At 39.5% G+C, this 17,484-nt stretch overlaps 1 protein-coding gene across 1 annotated transcript; it reads right to left on the bottom strand.

Moving 5' to 3' along the window:
• Positions 1-28: 28 nt before the first annotated feature.
• morc3a (MORC family CW-type zinc finger 3a) lies at positions 29-17,178 on the bottom strand. Its single transcript, XM_030758879.1, has 19 exons — positions 17,070-17,178; positions 13,904-13,976; positions 13,349-13,481; positions 12,924-13,150; positions 11,284-11,440; positions 9,116-9,263; positions 7,052-7,180; positions 6,775-6,894; positions 6,594-6,691; positions 6,362-6,469; positions 6,143-6,271; positions 4,280-4,354; positions 4,153-4,195; positions 3,907-4,008; positions 3,636-3,744; positions 3,463-3,550; positions 2,259-3,375; positions 1,625-1,812; positions 29-1,506 (listed from the first exon to the last, which is right to left on the bottom strand). Exons 1-19 carry the CDS (start codon positions 17,106-17,108, stop codon positions 1,332-1,334), a joined length of 3,258 nt encoding a protein of 1,085 aa, XP_030614739.1. The 5' UTR covers positions 17,109-17,178; the 3' UTR covers positions 29-1,331.
• Between the last annotated feature and the right edge of the window lie 306 nt (positions 17,179-17,484).

The following is a 17,484-nucleotide window of genomic DNA, read 5'->3' as shown; positions in this document are numbered from 1 at the left end:
CATTGGTTGCATGGTATTGAACGTTCTTTTATTTATATAAATGTAAAATTTCAGTCTGAAAAGTTAACAGTATGTACCTCAAAAATAAATGAGTTCAATTTGACATATACTTCGTGGAGGGCAGTCATGATATCAAATTTTCACTTCATGATGATCATGGTCATGTATCAATAGCAAATAATGGTAATTAGAGCATTATTTTATTTATTGAAAAAACAAAGCAAAATAATTTATGATTATGTGGGTATTATTGACAGTATTTAATTGTTAAATATCATGGTCATCGGCAATACACGGTAACTGTGGAACCCTTAGTCACTTTCCATCACTGCCTGTACAGCGGTTAACTGTATCACAAGGAGCTTTTTAGTTGAACACAAGAAAGTCATACAATCGGAAAAAAAATTCTGCCTGGTTTATTAACAGTGTCCTTTTCAATTTTTTCAGTAAAAAGTGATGGAAACACATGGAAATGCACAGTGTGCCAGGCCCACAATGCATTTCATTACCTGAGAGTCCCTTCATAAATAGTTTTTAATTACAAAGCTGATGTTTTAAAAATCTAATTATCCTAAACTCATCAGTATATTCAGACCTACAAGTTCATGTTGCCGCCACTGTGCAGATTTCACTCTTTACCACAGTGCTGCGAGATTTATTGCTCAACAGTACGGTGGCTTTCAGTGACATCAGGCCAACTGAGGTTTGATTGCCACCTACGCTGCCAAGATATTTTAGTCTGAAACAATCAGCCGACTCTGAAAAGGTTGCTACTTGCTGTCGATACCTCACACCTTGGTACTGTAATGAAACCATGAACTGCGATGAGAAATGTTCATTCTATTTACCGTCATGGTGCCATGTCTATGATGACGGTTTTCTGTGGCTGACTTGTGTCGTAATCTTGACAATACCAATGCTAATGCGTGATACAGTACTCCTCAACAAGTATAAACAGGCAATATAAAAATATATTTTGTAAAACATGAAAGTACAAAATATGATACACATTATTTATAAACACAGCAAAAACAAACTGAAGAGTATTAATATGTGGCAACACTGCCAATGAAGTGTTACTTCACTGAGAAACTTTGGAGCGTAATCTATGGACAATAACATTCATTTGTACAATCTACTGCTTTGCATTCTCTCACCGTTTTTTTTTTTTATAGAAAGACAGCTGAGCTAATGTTGAAGTCACTTAAAATCATTGCCAAATCTGTAAGCATGTACACGCTTTCAAATAATTTAATATCCCACTCACTGAACCCCTTATTAAACATTTACAGGTGGGGCATCAGTTAAACTCAAGATGTGATGACTTTTTTTTAATTATTGCTTGCCTCAGACATCACCCCTACAAGTGTGTCAGAATCCATATTGGAGAGCACCTGTTCCAGGATCTCATCAATGACATTGCACTCATAATTCACTTGTGCCAGGTCCAGCGCAGGCACGTAGGAGAGAAGAAGGCGGCCGACGTTCTGCCGAAGCTCCATCAAACTGAGAGGGAAAAGTAAGGAGAAAAACAGAGAGGGTAATTCAGACTGCGGCTTTCATAAATGGCTTCGTAAGAGTGGGACATCAAAGCATGAGGAGTGATTTTTCCCAGCAGTCCAACCTTCTGGATGCATCTGAGCTTGAATGTGCGCCAGAATCTGCCACCCCTCCTTCCTCCACTGGATGTGTTTGAACAGAATCACTGGTTGTCTGATGACTTGGCGCATTTTCCCTCTGATGCTCTAAGCTTAACCTGAGCTCTTCGCATTGGGCTGCCAGGTTTGCATTTTCCTCCTCCACAAGGTCCAGCTGGTGGCACAGAAGGGAGAGCGAGAGGGAGGGTAAGCAGGTCAATATCAATAAAACAAGAGCAAAAATATTCAAAAGCTACATAACACATGGTTAAACATTTTTCCTGATATTGCTGAACTGTTTTACATTTGAAAGGCAGATGTAAGACAGATCAAGAAGCATGCATATCAAAATAATGCTTCTATCTAAACACATTCCAGTTAAGTCACATGACAACATCTGTCAGCTGCTGCCAGACGTGGGTTTAAAAAAAGCATCAAAAACTTTGTTTATTTAAGATGGTTTAAATCTCAAATTAGTTCAGCTGAATGTGAGAAAGCTCTCTGTCATCACTCTCACTGGACTTGCTTTGCAAAAAGATCTCTACACAGTGCGGACAACTGAACAACTGCAGGTAGTAAGTGCCAACACATTGAAGCTCCAATCAAAGCTGGAACACTGACCCGTGAGCGCAGCTCATTTTTCTCCGTCGTTCTTTGATCCAGTTTCCGCACTAGAGCGTCGACTTGCAGAGCAATCTCATCGACATCACTTTCCACATTTTGGTCAGCACTGAGATTGGCCTTGGTCTCAGAGACTGCTATTAAAGCCACTTTGTCTTTAATCAATTCATTGATTTTCTGCTTGGCCTTCTCGAACAGACTTTTGTAGTCCTTCTGCCCTCCTGTTTCTTCTGTCTGGCTGGCTTGGTGAGAACACTCTTTCTTTATGCTGACCTGTGCCATCTCCTGCAGTTCTTTCTCCAAGTCTTTCAGTTGTGAAGTAAGTTTCTGGACCTGTTCTTTTAAAGAGTCCCTCTCCTGAGCAGTCTCTTGCATAAGCTCAAGCAGTTGGTCTTGTTGTTTCTGAGCCTCAGAAATGGTGGGGTAGGTAAGTGGAAAGTATTTGCTGTCACCAGCGTTTGAACAGGAGGGTCCTGGATTTTCTTCACTTTCAGGATCGTGGTTCACACCATTCTGCAAGGTGTGCTGTCCTTGATTCTCAACCTGAGCATCTCCGCTGCTCTCTTGCTTAAACACTCTTTGCTGAACGTTGCAGGCATTCATATCAGAACTCTGTTCTTCTCCACTCTTGTCATTATTATTAATATTATTATTATCATCTTGATTTTGGCTCTCATCTTCCTGCTTCAACTTAGGTATTTCTGTCTGGGTAGTGGCACTTGACAGTTCTGGGTGGGGCAATGGAGTGGAACTAGTTTCCACAGCTGCAGACACTGCAGAGCTTGCTCCTGCAGCATTTGTCTCTGAGGGGACATCCACAGCAGCATCATCGCTACACTCCAACAGCATGCTGACACTATTTTCACTTTGCTCTTCCTCTTCCCTCTTCACTCCACTCACAAAGAGGGTCTTTTTTGGCTTGGGGGTACTAGCAGTCTCCAAGATGACGATGTCATCATCGGTTTCATCATCATCATTACTATCGACATTCACAGACGGGGATCTCCGTGGGGTCACGTCTACTGATGAGCCTACTTCTGTGGTGCTCCTATGGAAGCCATTTAATCGAGGTTTTTTTGGTGTTTTCTGTAGAATAACAGGCTCTGTTCTTTTTCTTCTGCAGAGCACACAAAACAGATTTAATGCCCCATTTTAGTGTCATAAGACAGACATATTTAAGCTGCCAAACAACACAAAACCATACCTCAGAGGGACCTCTGACAGCGAGCCTGCTGACAATGAGCATACACTAGTAATAACTGGAAGGCCATCATTACTGGAGGGGCTGCAGGCTAAAGAAAGACAATTACAAACACATTTTAATCTCGCAAACTCCCCCCCACACCCCACACACACTCAAAGAGAAATTTTTCTCACCAGCTTGAGAAATGGTGGAAGACGTCTGCGGAGAGGATTCAGGCCTCGCAGCACCCCCCTGTAATGACCAACTCCTCAGAGTAGTGGGAGTGGAAGGGGATTGGGCAGTCTGTCAACAAGAGATTTAGAATGAAGAAAAATACCTACATGACATCCACCTTCTGGAAAAAAATTAAAACAAGATTATAAACATGAATCATTATATTAAACCAAAATGAATCAACTTTAGCTCATCACTCCCGACCCCTATATTAACAAGTGGGAAACACACTGTTTGACGCAGCTGCCGTTCCAGGTCTTTCTGCTGCCGCCTGAGAGCCTCATTTTGTTCAGCAAGTTTAGACAGACGCAGCTGTTCTTCATGGCTTCGATCCTCCACAAATGTGCACAAGATCACAAATCAGTTCAATCATTAAAATGACGACATGCAAGAAATCATAGTGAGGCACTGCACGTAACCTTGCAGGGAAAACAAGCAAACAAATAAAAAAAAAAACGGCAAATGATGGATCCTTACCTTCTGTCTTTTCTTTTCTTGTTTCATCTTTTCCTCTCTCTCCCTATAGCAAATAAATCACACAGGACAAGTTAAATATTTTTCTTGAGTCTAAATATTCATTTGAACCTCTGTTATTGTGACTCACTGCTGTTTGTAGGTCTTGCGGTACGAAGGCTGGTCATCATCAGAGTCCTCGGGTTCCTCAGGCACCTGGCAACTCCTGTAATTGAGATTTGAAGTGAAAACTAGTGAACAGGGATGGTCTGATGGGCAATCATCTTGGGGACAGCAAAAGCTTGCTAATCAAGAGGATTTCTTTAAACACTAAAATTAAGAAACAAACAACAAAAAAACAACTAACTTTGGCCACCATAAAGAAAGGGAAATATTTGATATTTCAACACTGCCAGGGCATACAGATACACACGTTGATATTTTTGTTCATGGATTTTTTTAATGCAAAAGGAATTAACCTGATAACACAGGACTCCCTGACAATCTATTTAGCGGTAGGATGAGGGTTCCTTTAACATCCAGCCCTTTTATGTCAATTTCACCCACTTGGCACATCCAAAAAGGTTAAAAAAAGTAGAAGAACCACAAGGCCCAAAGAATGTATATTTGAATGTTAATTCTCATGATAACATCCCCTAGTTTCTGCTTGGTTAGCATTTGGCACACAGCCTAGCGGGGGAAAATAACGCCTGTCGCACTGTATTAACCCTGTTCGCTGTCACATGAAAAAAACAAATATAACCAGTGACATGATATAATCCCAAACTTCCTTTGGTCATAACCTATCTACATATGAACATTGCTAACTGTAGGCCAAACAATTCTTGAGTTATAGAGCAGACATTTCAATGGCCACCACCATGGCTGTCCACATAAAAATACTTCTGCACCTGTAATCTGGTGATTGTTAAGAGCCTAAATGCAACTGCTAGCAGTCTTCTGTTCCACAGCATGTTTGCATGTACAATGGCCTCATTCTGCACAAATGCAAAGTTAAGTGCATGGAAGTGCTGGCTTGAAACACATGCCAGGATGTCTGTATACCCTTTTACTGCTGACTTTTGATCAGTTCCCAGAATACTTTGGCTGCTTTTCAAAGTGCTGTCCAGAAAGGAACAGATGACCACCATACCCTCTCAGATAGGCTTAGCAAGTTCTGCTTAGCTATGTGTGACTGACCACAAAGCTATCCAGATTAGACTTCAGCTCTCTTATGCTACTCTTGTGCTATGCTAGTGGTATGGTATTCTGGAAGCACCCATCAGATCCACTTGGGTCAGAGTAATGTAACTTTTTTTCATCACAGGTTCAAAGCAAGACTCCATGTGGACTTCTGTCTGCCCTGAAATTTTGGTGTGGCTGCATGAAGCTGTCCACACAGATACTACACTCCCTAAGGCAAGGCACCAACGGCACATTGGTCTTCCAAGCCAACTCCAAGCTGAAAAGCTACAAAATGGAGTGGTAAGAAAAAACTACTCCACCATGGTGTTGGCAGATGTCCATATGCAAAATAGTTTGCTTTAGTCTGTGTAAAGAGCAGTTCTGTTGGTGGCACGTGGTTGAGTGGCCTCCCATTGATATATAAAGATTTTCTTGCTTCAGTCACCTGTGTGCGCTTGTCAACTCAATGAGAAGTTTGATCTGGCAAATGTTGGTATCACAGATGGCAACATTTGCCAGATCAACCAATGGCAGCCATCTCATTACCTAGATTGGTTGCAATGTCATGAGCAGTTATATTATATTCACATTAGAGCTGCAATGATTCATCAAGTAACACAAATAACTCGATTACAAAAAAAAATCCTCGATGCAATTTTTTTTTCGCTCTGATGTTTCGCTTAATGTACGACTCTGTGGAGCTCACCACGTAAGCAGGAGCGTTTCACCCACATTTATGATTAAAAAGAGACCTGCAGTATAAACGCATCTAGGAGCATGTTAATAAAAACTATTATAACATCAGGTTAACTGATAATTCTCCGATTACCTGAACTGAGGATCAGGGTTCATTTGGCAGAACCATTTATCTGGCAGCTTGTTGACATCATAGCCATCAGGAAGTTTACGCCACCGCAGACATTTGTCGCACTGCACCCAGTTTTGATCTGGTCGCTTCCTGAAGACAAGCCAACATGGTTGAACACATATGCACATATGAATTTGAATGAATGAAAACCTGACGCCAGTCACTGTGGATTACACTAACTTGATATCTTCCGGTAGTATTGTGCTATTTGGATTTTCTTTCTTCTTTCTGTAGCGTATTTCTTTATAGTACTCCTCCAGTTTGATCCCCAAATTATTAATGGTTTTCCTGTGCAGAGAAATTTTGCATCAAACAGAAATCAGACTTTCTGTACCTCACGCATCTCAACTTCTCATTAAGACCTCAATCAAGTTTTCAAGATGATAACTGAAAGCAGGAGTGATGCTATTACCTGTACTTATCGTTCTCAAGAAAACTCTGTTTGTTGTGAGTAGGATCCAAAAAGTTACATTCTATGACCCCAATGACTCCAACACCGCTGTTGTTAGCCTGTAGAAGGCAAAATTTTAGCAGATGACACCTTGAAAAGACATGATTTTAAAAAAAACCTGACGTGAAGAGTGGAAACTCACCTTAAGCTGACAGCCAACACGTTCGTAGGCTTTAATGAGCCGGTTCTTGTGATACATCATTATACCACACTGGTCTTTACTTTTGGTGTTATACCCAAAAGTAATAGGAATTCTTTTATTCTAAAATAAAATTTAAGGAAAACTCAAAAGCAGCAGTATGAACAAGTCTCAGATATCTATAAACTACCTATAGTTACAGTTACAGTTTTAGATACAAACATCTATAAACACATATCAGACACCAAAATGACACAGTTGTGCAGAGATAAAAGGATACCAGGAAGTTAGGCTTATAGTGGTCCTTACTGATCCAGGCCAGGCTCTTGGCAATGAGCTGAGATTTCACCTTTTGACCACGAATTATGACCTGCATCCGAGGCTTTAGGTAAAGAATGCTGCAAAATGCCTGCACCAATTAAAAACAGAGAAATCACTTTATTTATACAATCAATGGAAAGGTAGTAAAGAAGAATTAATATAGTTGAAGGTTGAAGTTGGACACAAAAATAAGAAGGAAAGAAAGCCAAAACACTATAATTTTCTTCCATAATGCAACATCTGGCTATAATTTTTATAAGGTTCTTCCCCATTTTTTTTTTTAATCTCAATGAAAGACTGAAAAATCTATGAATATGTATGAATCTCTCCCTCTCTCTCTGACAGCAGTGTACATTTAGGTCCATAAATTTTTGGACAATGATAGTTTGTTTTTTTTCTCTGTATACCATCACAGTGGATTTGAAATCAAACAATCAATGTGTGACTGAATTGCAGACTTTCAGCTTTAATTCAATGAGTTCAACTAAAGTATTGCATTAGGAATTATACATACATAGTCCCATATTTACATTTTCAGAGGCTCAAAAGTAATTGGACAAATGACTAACAAGCAGTTTCATGGCCACGTGAGAGCTTGTTCAGTTCTGTAAATTTTTTTTAGAAAGATGAAATCAAGGCTAACTTGTACCAGAATGATGGGAAGAGACCAGTATGGAGAAGGAGAGAAACAGAACAAAATCCAAAGCATACCTCATCATCTGTCAAACATTGTGGAGGCAATATTATGGTCTGGACAGGTATGGCTGCCAGTGGGACTGAGCCACTATTGTTTATTAATGATGTGACTGGAGATAAAAGTAGCTGGATGAATTCTGAAGTGTGCAGAGCTATACTCTCTGCTCAAATTCAGCCAAATGCTGTAAAACTGATTGGACAGCACTTCACAGTGCAAATGGATATTGAGCCAAAGCATACTGCAAAAGCAACCCAAGAGTTTCTCACAGGCAAAGAAATGGGATATTTTTCAATGGCCAAGTCAGCCACCTGATCTTAACCCAATAGAACAAGCTTTCCATTATTAAATATAAAACTGAAGGCAGAGAGCCCCCAAAACCAAGCAACAACTGAATTAAGGCCTAGCAGAGGATCTCAAGGAAGGAAACAGAGAATTTGGTGATGTTCATTGTTTTGGACTTCTTGGCAGCTACTGACTGTAAAGGATTTTCATCCAAGCATTAAAAACAATCCTTATATTCAAAATTATTTTAGTCTGAGCCTGGAAAATCAGGGACTGAGTATAAAAATACTGTGCCAGTGCTACCACTCAGGCTCCTGGCAGTACAATCTTTAGGTGGCACGGATCCCCTGGAAGCACAAGTTCTAGAATACATAATTACCAGGTTACAGCAGATCTCAGTTGGGTGCATATGAGCCTCAGTGACTTTATTCACTGTATCAATTTAAAAGCAAATGGCTACATAAGAACCAGGAACAAGAAATACTAAAATCATAATAAACATAAACAACTGATAATATTGTCACTTTCTGTGGTTGCCATTATTATGGTAAGAACTAACTTGTCTGAAATTTTTAGTCGATGCATCTATGGCATCAATTTGAACATCCTAGGTGACATCATTTTTGACTTATGGCATTCTCAGAGTTGAAACTTTGCCGCCCGCCTGGTGGGTGACGACAATACCACATCAGCCTTTTTAGGCTGAGGGGTAAAAATGGCTGTAATTTCTAAACAATTAAAGCAAAAAAATTAAAGCAGGAATTCTTCGTCACTCACATCTTGATAGTTTGACTTAAAATCCACTGTGGTGGCAAAATTACAAAAATTGTGTCATTGTCAAAAAAAAAACAAAAAAACTTGTGGATTTAACCAGAAGTTGCACACTGGACCAAAACTGCTGAACTGTCCCAACAGTTTTGGATGCATCATTATGGTGAGCACAAAGACATTGTCTCTTTCCAACAGATGAACACCACAACAGTTTATAAGAGTCAAATTCTGCACATGAGTGAGTGCTAGTAGATAATTTCAGGACATGCTTACCCGAAGCGAGTACACACTTTCTGGGATGTGTGATGTGACCTTGTCTGGACCTTGATTAATGTCATTCACTGTGTTGTAAACATCTGATGGAATTCGGATATCATAACGATCCGTCTCAAAATCAAACTCTGTTGTTCCAGTTCCAGTACTGACAAAAAAACAAAAACAAACACTGGCAGTTTAAGTGATTTTTCATTAGTTAAGAAGACAATTAGGACATAAGGGCAGAGAGGGAGGATTGTGTCATACAATGTTTCTTAGAACCATCATTAAAAAAAGTTGGAACCCTCTGGAAAATTTGAAAACAATTTGAATGCAAGGATTGCAAAGGACTACATATTGAGGCTGGAATAGAGTTTTTTAAATATACAGCTATAAAAGTCAACGAGGGGCATTCAAAATTTTGAAAAGTTGAACAAAAAACCCAACAAAACACTTGGGGGCACCTCGCACAACTAAATAGGCAAACAGTCATATTTTTGTGTATTAAAAGATCATCAAATAGAGAAAAAAGATATTAAAGTGGGGAAGGGGTTCACCTCTTCCTGAAAAACAGCATCAATAAACAGTTTAAGTATAGGGGAAACCAACAGCCAAGTGCTTAGGGTGCTTATGTGCTCAGCAGTGCATGTTCAGGACCACTGAAGACAAGAAACCAAATGAAAAAAAACTTTTTTGGAAATCATGGATGAAACATCCTCCAGGTATGTGTAATAGTATGGACGTGCATTTCTACACATGTGGAAAAATGTGTGCATGAGGCATCCAGTTAGATTTTCTCTTTGTCATGCAAACAAAGCATCAGTTTCCACATCTGTACCCGATGAGCTTTGTTTCTCCTACAAACAAGAAAGCTGTTGGTTTGTGTCAGATTCTTGTAGGAATGACGACTAGACCTGTTAACACGTTTTATCTCATTGATCCAGTAATTAAGAGTTTAATATATAGCTGCAATGAGTAATGAGAGGGGCCAAGCAGTGAGACACGACAGTTTCTAGAAAAACTGTTGTGAGAATAGCAAGGAACAGGCATTAAGATCTGCCAGCAAGATGTATGGTAAAACACACTTTTGTTAATAACAGTGCCAACCAAAGATGTAATGACACCAAATTCCTTGTGCATCCTCCGGGAGGGATTCGAAAGCCTACTTTGAAGTTTGGTCTTGATAGGTCAAAGCACTGTTGAGATATAAGCTCACTTCCTTTTTGGTAGGTTTGCCATCAAATTTGATTGTTGCTGAAAATTGCTTCTACAAAACAAAATGAAATGTGATAACGTTTGTGAGGCTTGCACTAAAGATCATATATACCGAGTTTCGTGAAAATTGGACAAAATTTGTGACCTGTGAAACATTTCATTCACTTTGTAAAATCCAATGTGGTGGCTCAATCAATTTAGTCAACATCAAAACTTAGCCCTTATCAGGCACGGGACCTTTGACAGTATTAACAGACACACAAATTCCATGTTGAATGACTGAAACATGAAACACATAAGTTGTTGGTCAAAACACACTGTTACTAATTATAGCACCCCCTAAAGGTCAAGTGTTACCAAATTATTGTGCTTACTTCTGAAGGGATCTCGAGTCTACGTACCAAGTTTAGTTTTGATCGGGTAAAGCGTTGCCGACATGTGAGCTCAGTTCTGGTTTTGTGACTTGGCCATTAATTTTGATTGGTTCTGACATTGGTTCTGGAAAATCAAAACTCCAGCTCATAACTTTTGTGAGCCTTTACCTGAAGATGATCTGAGTTTGGTGAACAATGGGCAAACTTTGTGACCTGTGAAAACTTTTGAAGGATTTCCATAACATCCAATATGGTGAAAAATTATGTCATAGGGTGTGTTGAACTCTGCTAGATCCAAGGATTCCAACAGTACCTCGATTTCCAAAATCAGCAACATGGGTCACAAGTTACGGTTGCAAAAATACAAGTCTAACTTTGCACCATTGGTGGTGCAAGGCAGTGGCACATAACCTGGTGAAACTGATGATGAAACTGTCCTGAGGAAGAGTGCCAAATTTAAATTTTGACCAGACGGTCACAGTGCCCTCAGACGCACTGCTTGGCCCCCAATTAGCAAAGCACAGAGAACATGTTCCTAATCACAATAACACTCTGAAATCACATATAAACATTTATTTGTGTGGATCACAGGCAGACCTGCGGAGATTCCAGATGATGATCCGTGTGCCAGTATTCTCTGTGGATCCCGGTAAACTGATTGCATCAATTTCTGCGAGCAGTTCTTCTTGAGTCGTGAAAGGGGAAAACTGCAGAATGGCCTGCAGACTGGCTTTCTGGTCCTCTCTTACAGAGAGTAAAGGAGAAGTTAAGGACAATTACAGTGAAAACACAGGAAAAAGGGAAGTATGACTCAAAAAGTAAGACTGCAAAAAAAAAAAAAAAAAAAACCCTTTTTTCTTAATGATAATTTCAATTTTGTGAAAACCATAGCAGACTTGTACAGAGTAAAATTCAGCATTTTCATACTTTCTCAGTATTTTCTGCAACTCCACCCCTTAAATAAATCAAACCATGCATGATAACATTTGGCCAGGCTCCACTCATACAGTCATGCTAAAAAAGAAAGTTTGCACAGGACTCCAAGCAGTATTAAGAGGGTAAGTAGCAGCCGGGTGCTGCTAATCAAATGAACTTAATAACTGATCATCAGCAAGTGTGAGCACCACTATAAAAGCAGATGATTTAGCAGTTTGCTAGTCTAAAGCATTCAGTTGTGTCAACACAATATCAGAATTTCTCAGGAAATTCACCCCAAAGTCAAACTGTACAATGCTCAAGAGAAGTTTGGAAGTTAGAGCATGAAATGTTAAAGTTCATGGCTCAACAGGTGTGGCATGTTTGGAAGGGTTGCCAGGAGAAAGCTTCTTCTCTCTATAAGGAACATAGCAGCACAGCTTAGGTTTGCAAAGTTACATCTGAGCAAACTACAAGATTTCTGGAACAAAGTACTCTGGACAGATGAGACCAAAGTGGAGACCTTTGCCCTTAATGCACAGCACCATGTTTGACATAAATCAAACACAGCATATCAACAAACACCTCATACCAACTTTGAAGAACAGTGGTGGAGAGGTGATAATCTGGGCTTGTTTTGCAGTCTTAAAACTGGGCACCTTGCAGTCATTAAGTCAACTATGAACTCCTTTGTATACCAAAGCAAATCTACAATAGAATGGCTGAAAAAAAAAAAGAATCAAGGCGTTGTGATCAGTCAAAATCCAGACCTCAAACTTACTGAAATGTTGTGATGGGACCTTAAGAGAGCTGCGCTTAAACCAATGCCCTCAAACCTCAATGAATTGAAGGAACATTGTAAAGAACAGTGAGCCCAAATTTCTCCAATGATGTGAGAGACTGATAAAGTCATATATTCTACAAGTTATCAAATCATTTTTTTTCCTAGGACTACATAAAGTGCTGGTGCACAGTGGCATATATCACAGTTCTGGTTAAGCTCTGGCCTTTCTACAGACCTCACTTGCAAATCAACAGAACAGGACAACCACAGAGCGGTGCTGCATTTTTATGGACAAAGTTGCAGAACTTTGTTATCACACCTTTTATATAGCCTCTAATGATGTTTTATAATTTTTAAAAAAGGAACACAAATCTCCCTCTGGTTCGGTTAAGAGCTTACATTTAAACTGTTCAGTGTGTCTCTGAGATTTCTCTACAATGACTGGATTGCTCCTATTCCTAATTCAGTTGACTACACTTGATCCTGGAGTAATGAATACATAGGTGGCATATATGTTACTGTATTAGATAAAGGATATACTTGTTTGTGTTCCGCACTTCAAAGGAAACAATAGGTACAATTATTTGGTTGGCACCAATCATTTCCAGGTAGGTCTGAGAGAGCATCCCCACACATGAGGTCCTCTTCGACTTGGAGAAGACAACAGCATCTTTGCCAAGACGCATGGAGCCAGACTTGAAGCCATTGCCATAGATTCCAATTGGCTCTTGACCATTCATAGCAATTTTGTCACTGTAGCCAAAGCTGAAGGAGGCAAAATGGAAAAATTCTTCATGAAGCATGATTAATAGGGTTCTCAATTTAAAATAGGACACTTCCCACACCCAACTCACAGGCACAGTTTTAGGCATTGTTTGTTACAATTTCTAAGTTCAAAATTATGAAAAAGAGTCTGTGAGTACCAAACGGACTTTCTACAAGTTTCAGTAGTTGCATCTGTACCTGAGCATCTTATGCATCGTTTCATTGTCCAGTCCATTTCCATTATCCATAAAGCTGAGGCATTCTTTTCCTTTGACCACAGTTTTATCAATCCAAAACTGTTTTGCACTGACATCTGGGTCGTAGGCATTGTCTGTCAGAAACAGTTTCAGGGGACATTTCAAATCCACACACAATATTAAAATTAGAGTGCTGATGAGCCACACACAGGGATTCAAGTATGGATCCAGTTTTTTTTGATAGGCACATTGTACATATTATATGGGTTCATAAAGTTAGTACTTCACACTAAAATTAGTACTAAAGTTAGTACTTAATAAGGTGATGAAGAGCTAAGATTTATTAAGATATACGACATGTATTTTTTTATTGTTTACCAGGAAAAAAGGGGGAATTACTAACAACAAAAGCACAATAAACAGAAAAAATAAATATAGGCGTCAGCTATTAGCTAAATTGTTATCCAAACATTGGTAATCTGTCCGTGATGTCCCAGTGTGCTCTGGGGTAGTCAAATAGTAACAAACGTTGAAGTACAATGAAACAATGACTCACCAATCAGTTCAGCTATTGCGCTGAAGGGCCAGGTGTGGCTGGTGGAGTTGCTATGAAGAAACTTGGGCGAAAGCTACAAGTGGAACAAATGAAATTTCACAAATTATTTGCATATTATATCACACTTTTTTTTTTGTTGTCATACATCCATCACATTAAAGTGGCTTTATTGTGCTATGCTGGGTTTGTTTTCTTACTGCATTCAAAATAAGTTGTGTTTAAAATAACGGTTTGATGGAATTCTGAAACCTGAACCCCGCTCATTCAGCACTGCACTGGTTAACTTAATGAAAATAAACTAATAAATAATTTTATTAAGAAAACATCAAATGCTCACAAGCAGAACAGTAGGGGGACCGGGTTCCCACATGTGGCAAACGGACAGGAAATACAGTTAAAAATATTTGAGTAAAACAGATTTCAAAATATTGAGGGTGTTGCTCAGAGGTTGAATCTCTTATCAGGCGGTGCTCATTGTCTTCTGAAGAAAAACACAAAAACAAACTAGAGACTAGAGAAAGGAGTACCTTAGTGAAGGTTTAAGACATATTATGTGCCTTAAACAACTTCTCTGAACTGTTAACAGCCTTAGAGGAAAAAGAAAGATGTTTTTACTTTGTACTCTTTAGTATTATTGTTTGTATGCAAATAAAATAACACTTAAATATTTGTGGTTTTCTTGAGAGAGAGAGAGCACATTTTTCAGAATGAACATAAAATGTACTTGAAAATCTAAACTTAGCACAGAAACAAAAGAAATTTGTGTTTGGTTGATTTTTTTTTTTTGTTTGTTTGTTTTAACAGTAGCATGTGGAAGAACCACACACAACCACAACAGCCCGGCACCTCCTCGTCACGCTGGTCACCAGCTTGGACACACACTGCTGTGGAACAGCATCCCATTCTTCAACCAGCTACAAGCATTTGTCACAAGTCAGCCAGTGTGGTTGTGTTTGTCAGTCTGGCAAAAACAGAACACCTAAGCTGATCCCACAACTGTTCAGCGGGGTTGATGTCAGAACTACAAACAGGTCACTCCATCCTCACCACTCCCAAATTCAGGAGGTAGTCTCTGATAAACCCCACTCGTGAGCGTGAGCATTGTCATTTCTTGGATACAGTTTGGTCCTAGACTGTCAACATATGGAGTTGCCTGCATAGAGAGATACCACAAGCTCCAAACAAAAGTCAATAGCAGAATAAGCTGCGTGACATCGGCAGAGAAGGCACGTTTTTCATGGACTCAACTCATACTCAGCTCTGCTGCTCAACCCACAAATTCATTTCCTTACAAATGTGGCACATTTTAGGAAATAAACAGGCTTTCCAACAGTATAAGATTTATTGCCAAGAAGCATTGTTATAACAAAGAAATAATTGACCAAACACAAAATTCCCTACATTTTGTTATTAGTTTATATATTTTGAATTATCCTAATTAATCATTGCTGTATTTTTTTTTTTTTTATCGTTGCTCATTAAAACTAAACAAAATTCTTGCATATCATTTCCCTGCAGATATTCATGCAAAACAGTCATACAAATACAAAATTTAGAAATTCACATTATATTTACATACAGTTGAAACTGCAAGACGACCCGCTTATGTTCAATGAAAGCATCAGAATGGGGAAGAAACGTGATTTTGAACGCGGCATGGTTGTTGGTGCCACATGGGCTGGTCTGAGTATTTCAAAAACTGCTGATCTACTGGGATTTTCCTGCACAACCATCTCTAGGGTTACAGAGAATGGTCCGAAAAAGAGAAAATATCCTGTAAGCTGCAGTTCTCTAGGGGAAAATGCCTTGTTGATGCCAGAAATAAGAGAAGAAAGGCCAAACTGTTTCAAGCTAATAAGAAGACTACAGTAACTGAAATAACCAGTTGTTACAACCAATCTATGCAGAAAAGCACCAGTGCCCAATAGAAAACGTTGCCCGGTCTGATGAGTCTTAATTTCTGCTGCAATATTCAGATGGTAGGCTCAGAATTAGATGTAAACAACATGAAAGCATGGATCCATCCTGTCTTTTATCAGTGGTTCAGGCTGCTGCTGGTGGTGTAATGGTTTGGAGGATTGTTTCTCTAAGCACTTTGTGCCACTTGGTACCAACTAGGCATTATTTAAACACCACAGCCTACTTGAGTATTGTTGCTGACCATGTCCATCCCTTTATGACCACAGTGTGGCCATCTTCTCATGTTCCCAGCATAACGCACCACGTCACAAAACTCAAATCAAACTAATTCCGTAAATATGACAATGAGTTCACTGTACTCAAAAGGCCTCCGCAGTCACAATATAGAGCACCTTTGGGGTATGGCAGTATGGGAGATTTGCATCAACTCTGTGAAGCTATCATGTCAATATGGATCAAAATCTCTGGGGAATATTCCCAGTACCTTGCTGAATCTCTGCCCCTAATATAGTAAGGCTTTTTTTTTTCTTTTTGTCACTTTCATTTGATAATAAACAAAAACCAGTGTGGGAAGAAAAAGAATTCAAGAGGGTGGAAAATATGCAACAAATATCCGCAGTCGAACAAAACATGACCTCAAAACACCCCTGTTTTGCTTTCACGAGTGATAACACGAGTGACAAACCTACTACAGTTTAATAAACAAACTGGGGGCTTTAAGAGGAATGTAAATAGGGCGAAAGCAACATTAAAGTGAATTCAATCTTAGCCAAAACCCTTATGGCTTCCTAGCAAATGAGATTTGGGTTTCAAAGCGAATACATTGGTACTGGTAAGGTGCGGAACTGGAACAACACCAGCCAGGATGTTATCACCAGTATGGTTATGGGTTATAAATCAGCCGTAAGCCAGGAAAACGAAACTTAGCACTAGCCTTACTTCACAGCACAACCATAACTAATTTCCAAGCAAACAGTACTGCTGGTAACACTGACTGACCCTTTGCAGTTCAACGCTATCTCAAATATGAAGTGACCAGCTACTAAATGCGAGGACGGAGCTCAGTAGTAACCACAGCAAGCGTAGCTTTAACCACAGCAGGCGTGCTGTATGGATGTAATTAACCTCAGTGCTCACAGACGCAGAGTCTTACTATCCTTTCCATTGCTCACATATTTTGTCCACAGGTAAAAAGGCAAAAAAAGAGAGACAAAACTCATTAAACAAATAAGTAAACTCCTCTCACCGTGCTTAGCGGAACACCGTGGTCAGTCTGCGCCGCCATTTTTTTTCACGATAGGTTTGCGGTGGGCGGAGTGAGGTCCCAGCATCCGCGGGTCGGCCAAACGCTTAAGTTACACACACAACTATTAAACAACGCGCTTTTAAGTTAATTCAGATTTGGCCTGCTAATGTGTAATATTAATGTATCTGCCTCATATTCAAGGCTTTATTTGTTTATTTAAAGCTCTTAGGGTTACTTCCGGTCTGACGCGTTCCACAATAAAAGCATGCTATTTGTGCGTTTCATTGAAATCAGTTTCACTCTTAAGGATTTCGATACCTCCGCCGGCCATGGATGTAGGCATCATATTTTCTTGCTGTGTGGTACTTATATCTGCACTCTAAGGATCAAATATGATATGTCAAAAAGTGGACAC

The sequence above is a fragment of the Archocentrus centrarchus genome, chromosome 21 (genome assembly GCF_007364275.1).
Source record: "Archocentrus centrarchus isolate MPI-CPG fArcCen1 chromosome 21, fArcCen1, whole genome shotgun sequence".
Classification (NCBI taxonomy): domain Eukaryota; kingdom Metazoa; phylum Chordata; class Actinopteri; order Cichliformes; family Cichlidae; genus Archocentrus; species Archocentrus centrarchus.
The sequence above is the reverse complement of the archived record's forward strand: the minus strand, read 5'-3'. Positions and strand labels throughout refer to the sequence as shown.

Coding starts and splice junctions, on each gene's coding strand:
- morc3a (XM_030758879.1), bottom strand. CDS start 17,108: ATGGCGGCGCAGACTGACCACGGTGTTCCGCTAAGCACG. Junction 3,745..3,906: donor AACGGCAGCTGCGTCAAACA/GTGTGTTTCCCA, acceptor TCTTGTTGACAG/ACTGCCCAATCCCCTTCCAC. Junction 1,813..2,258: donor AAAATGAGCTGCGCTCACGG/GTCAGTGTTCCA, acceptor CTGTGCCACCAG/CTGGACCTTGTGGAGGAGGA.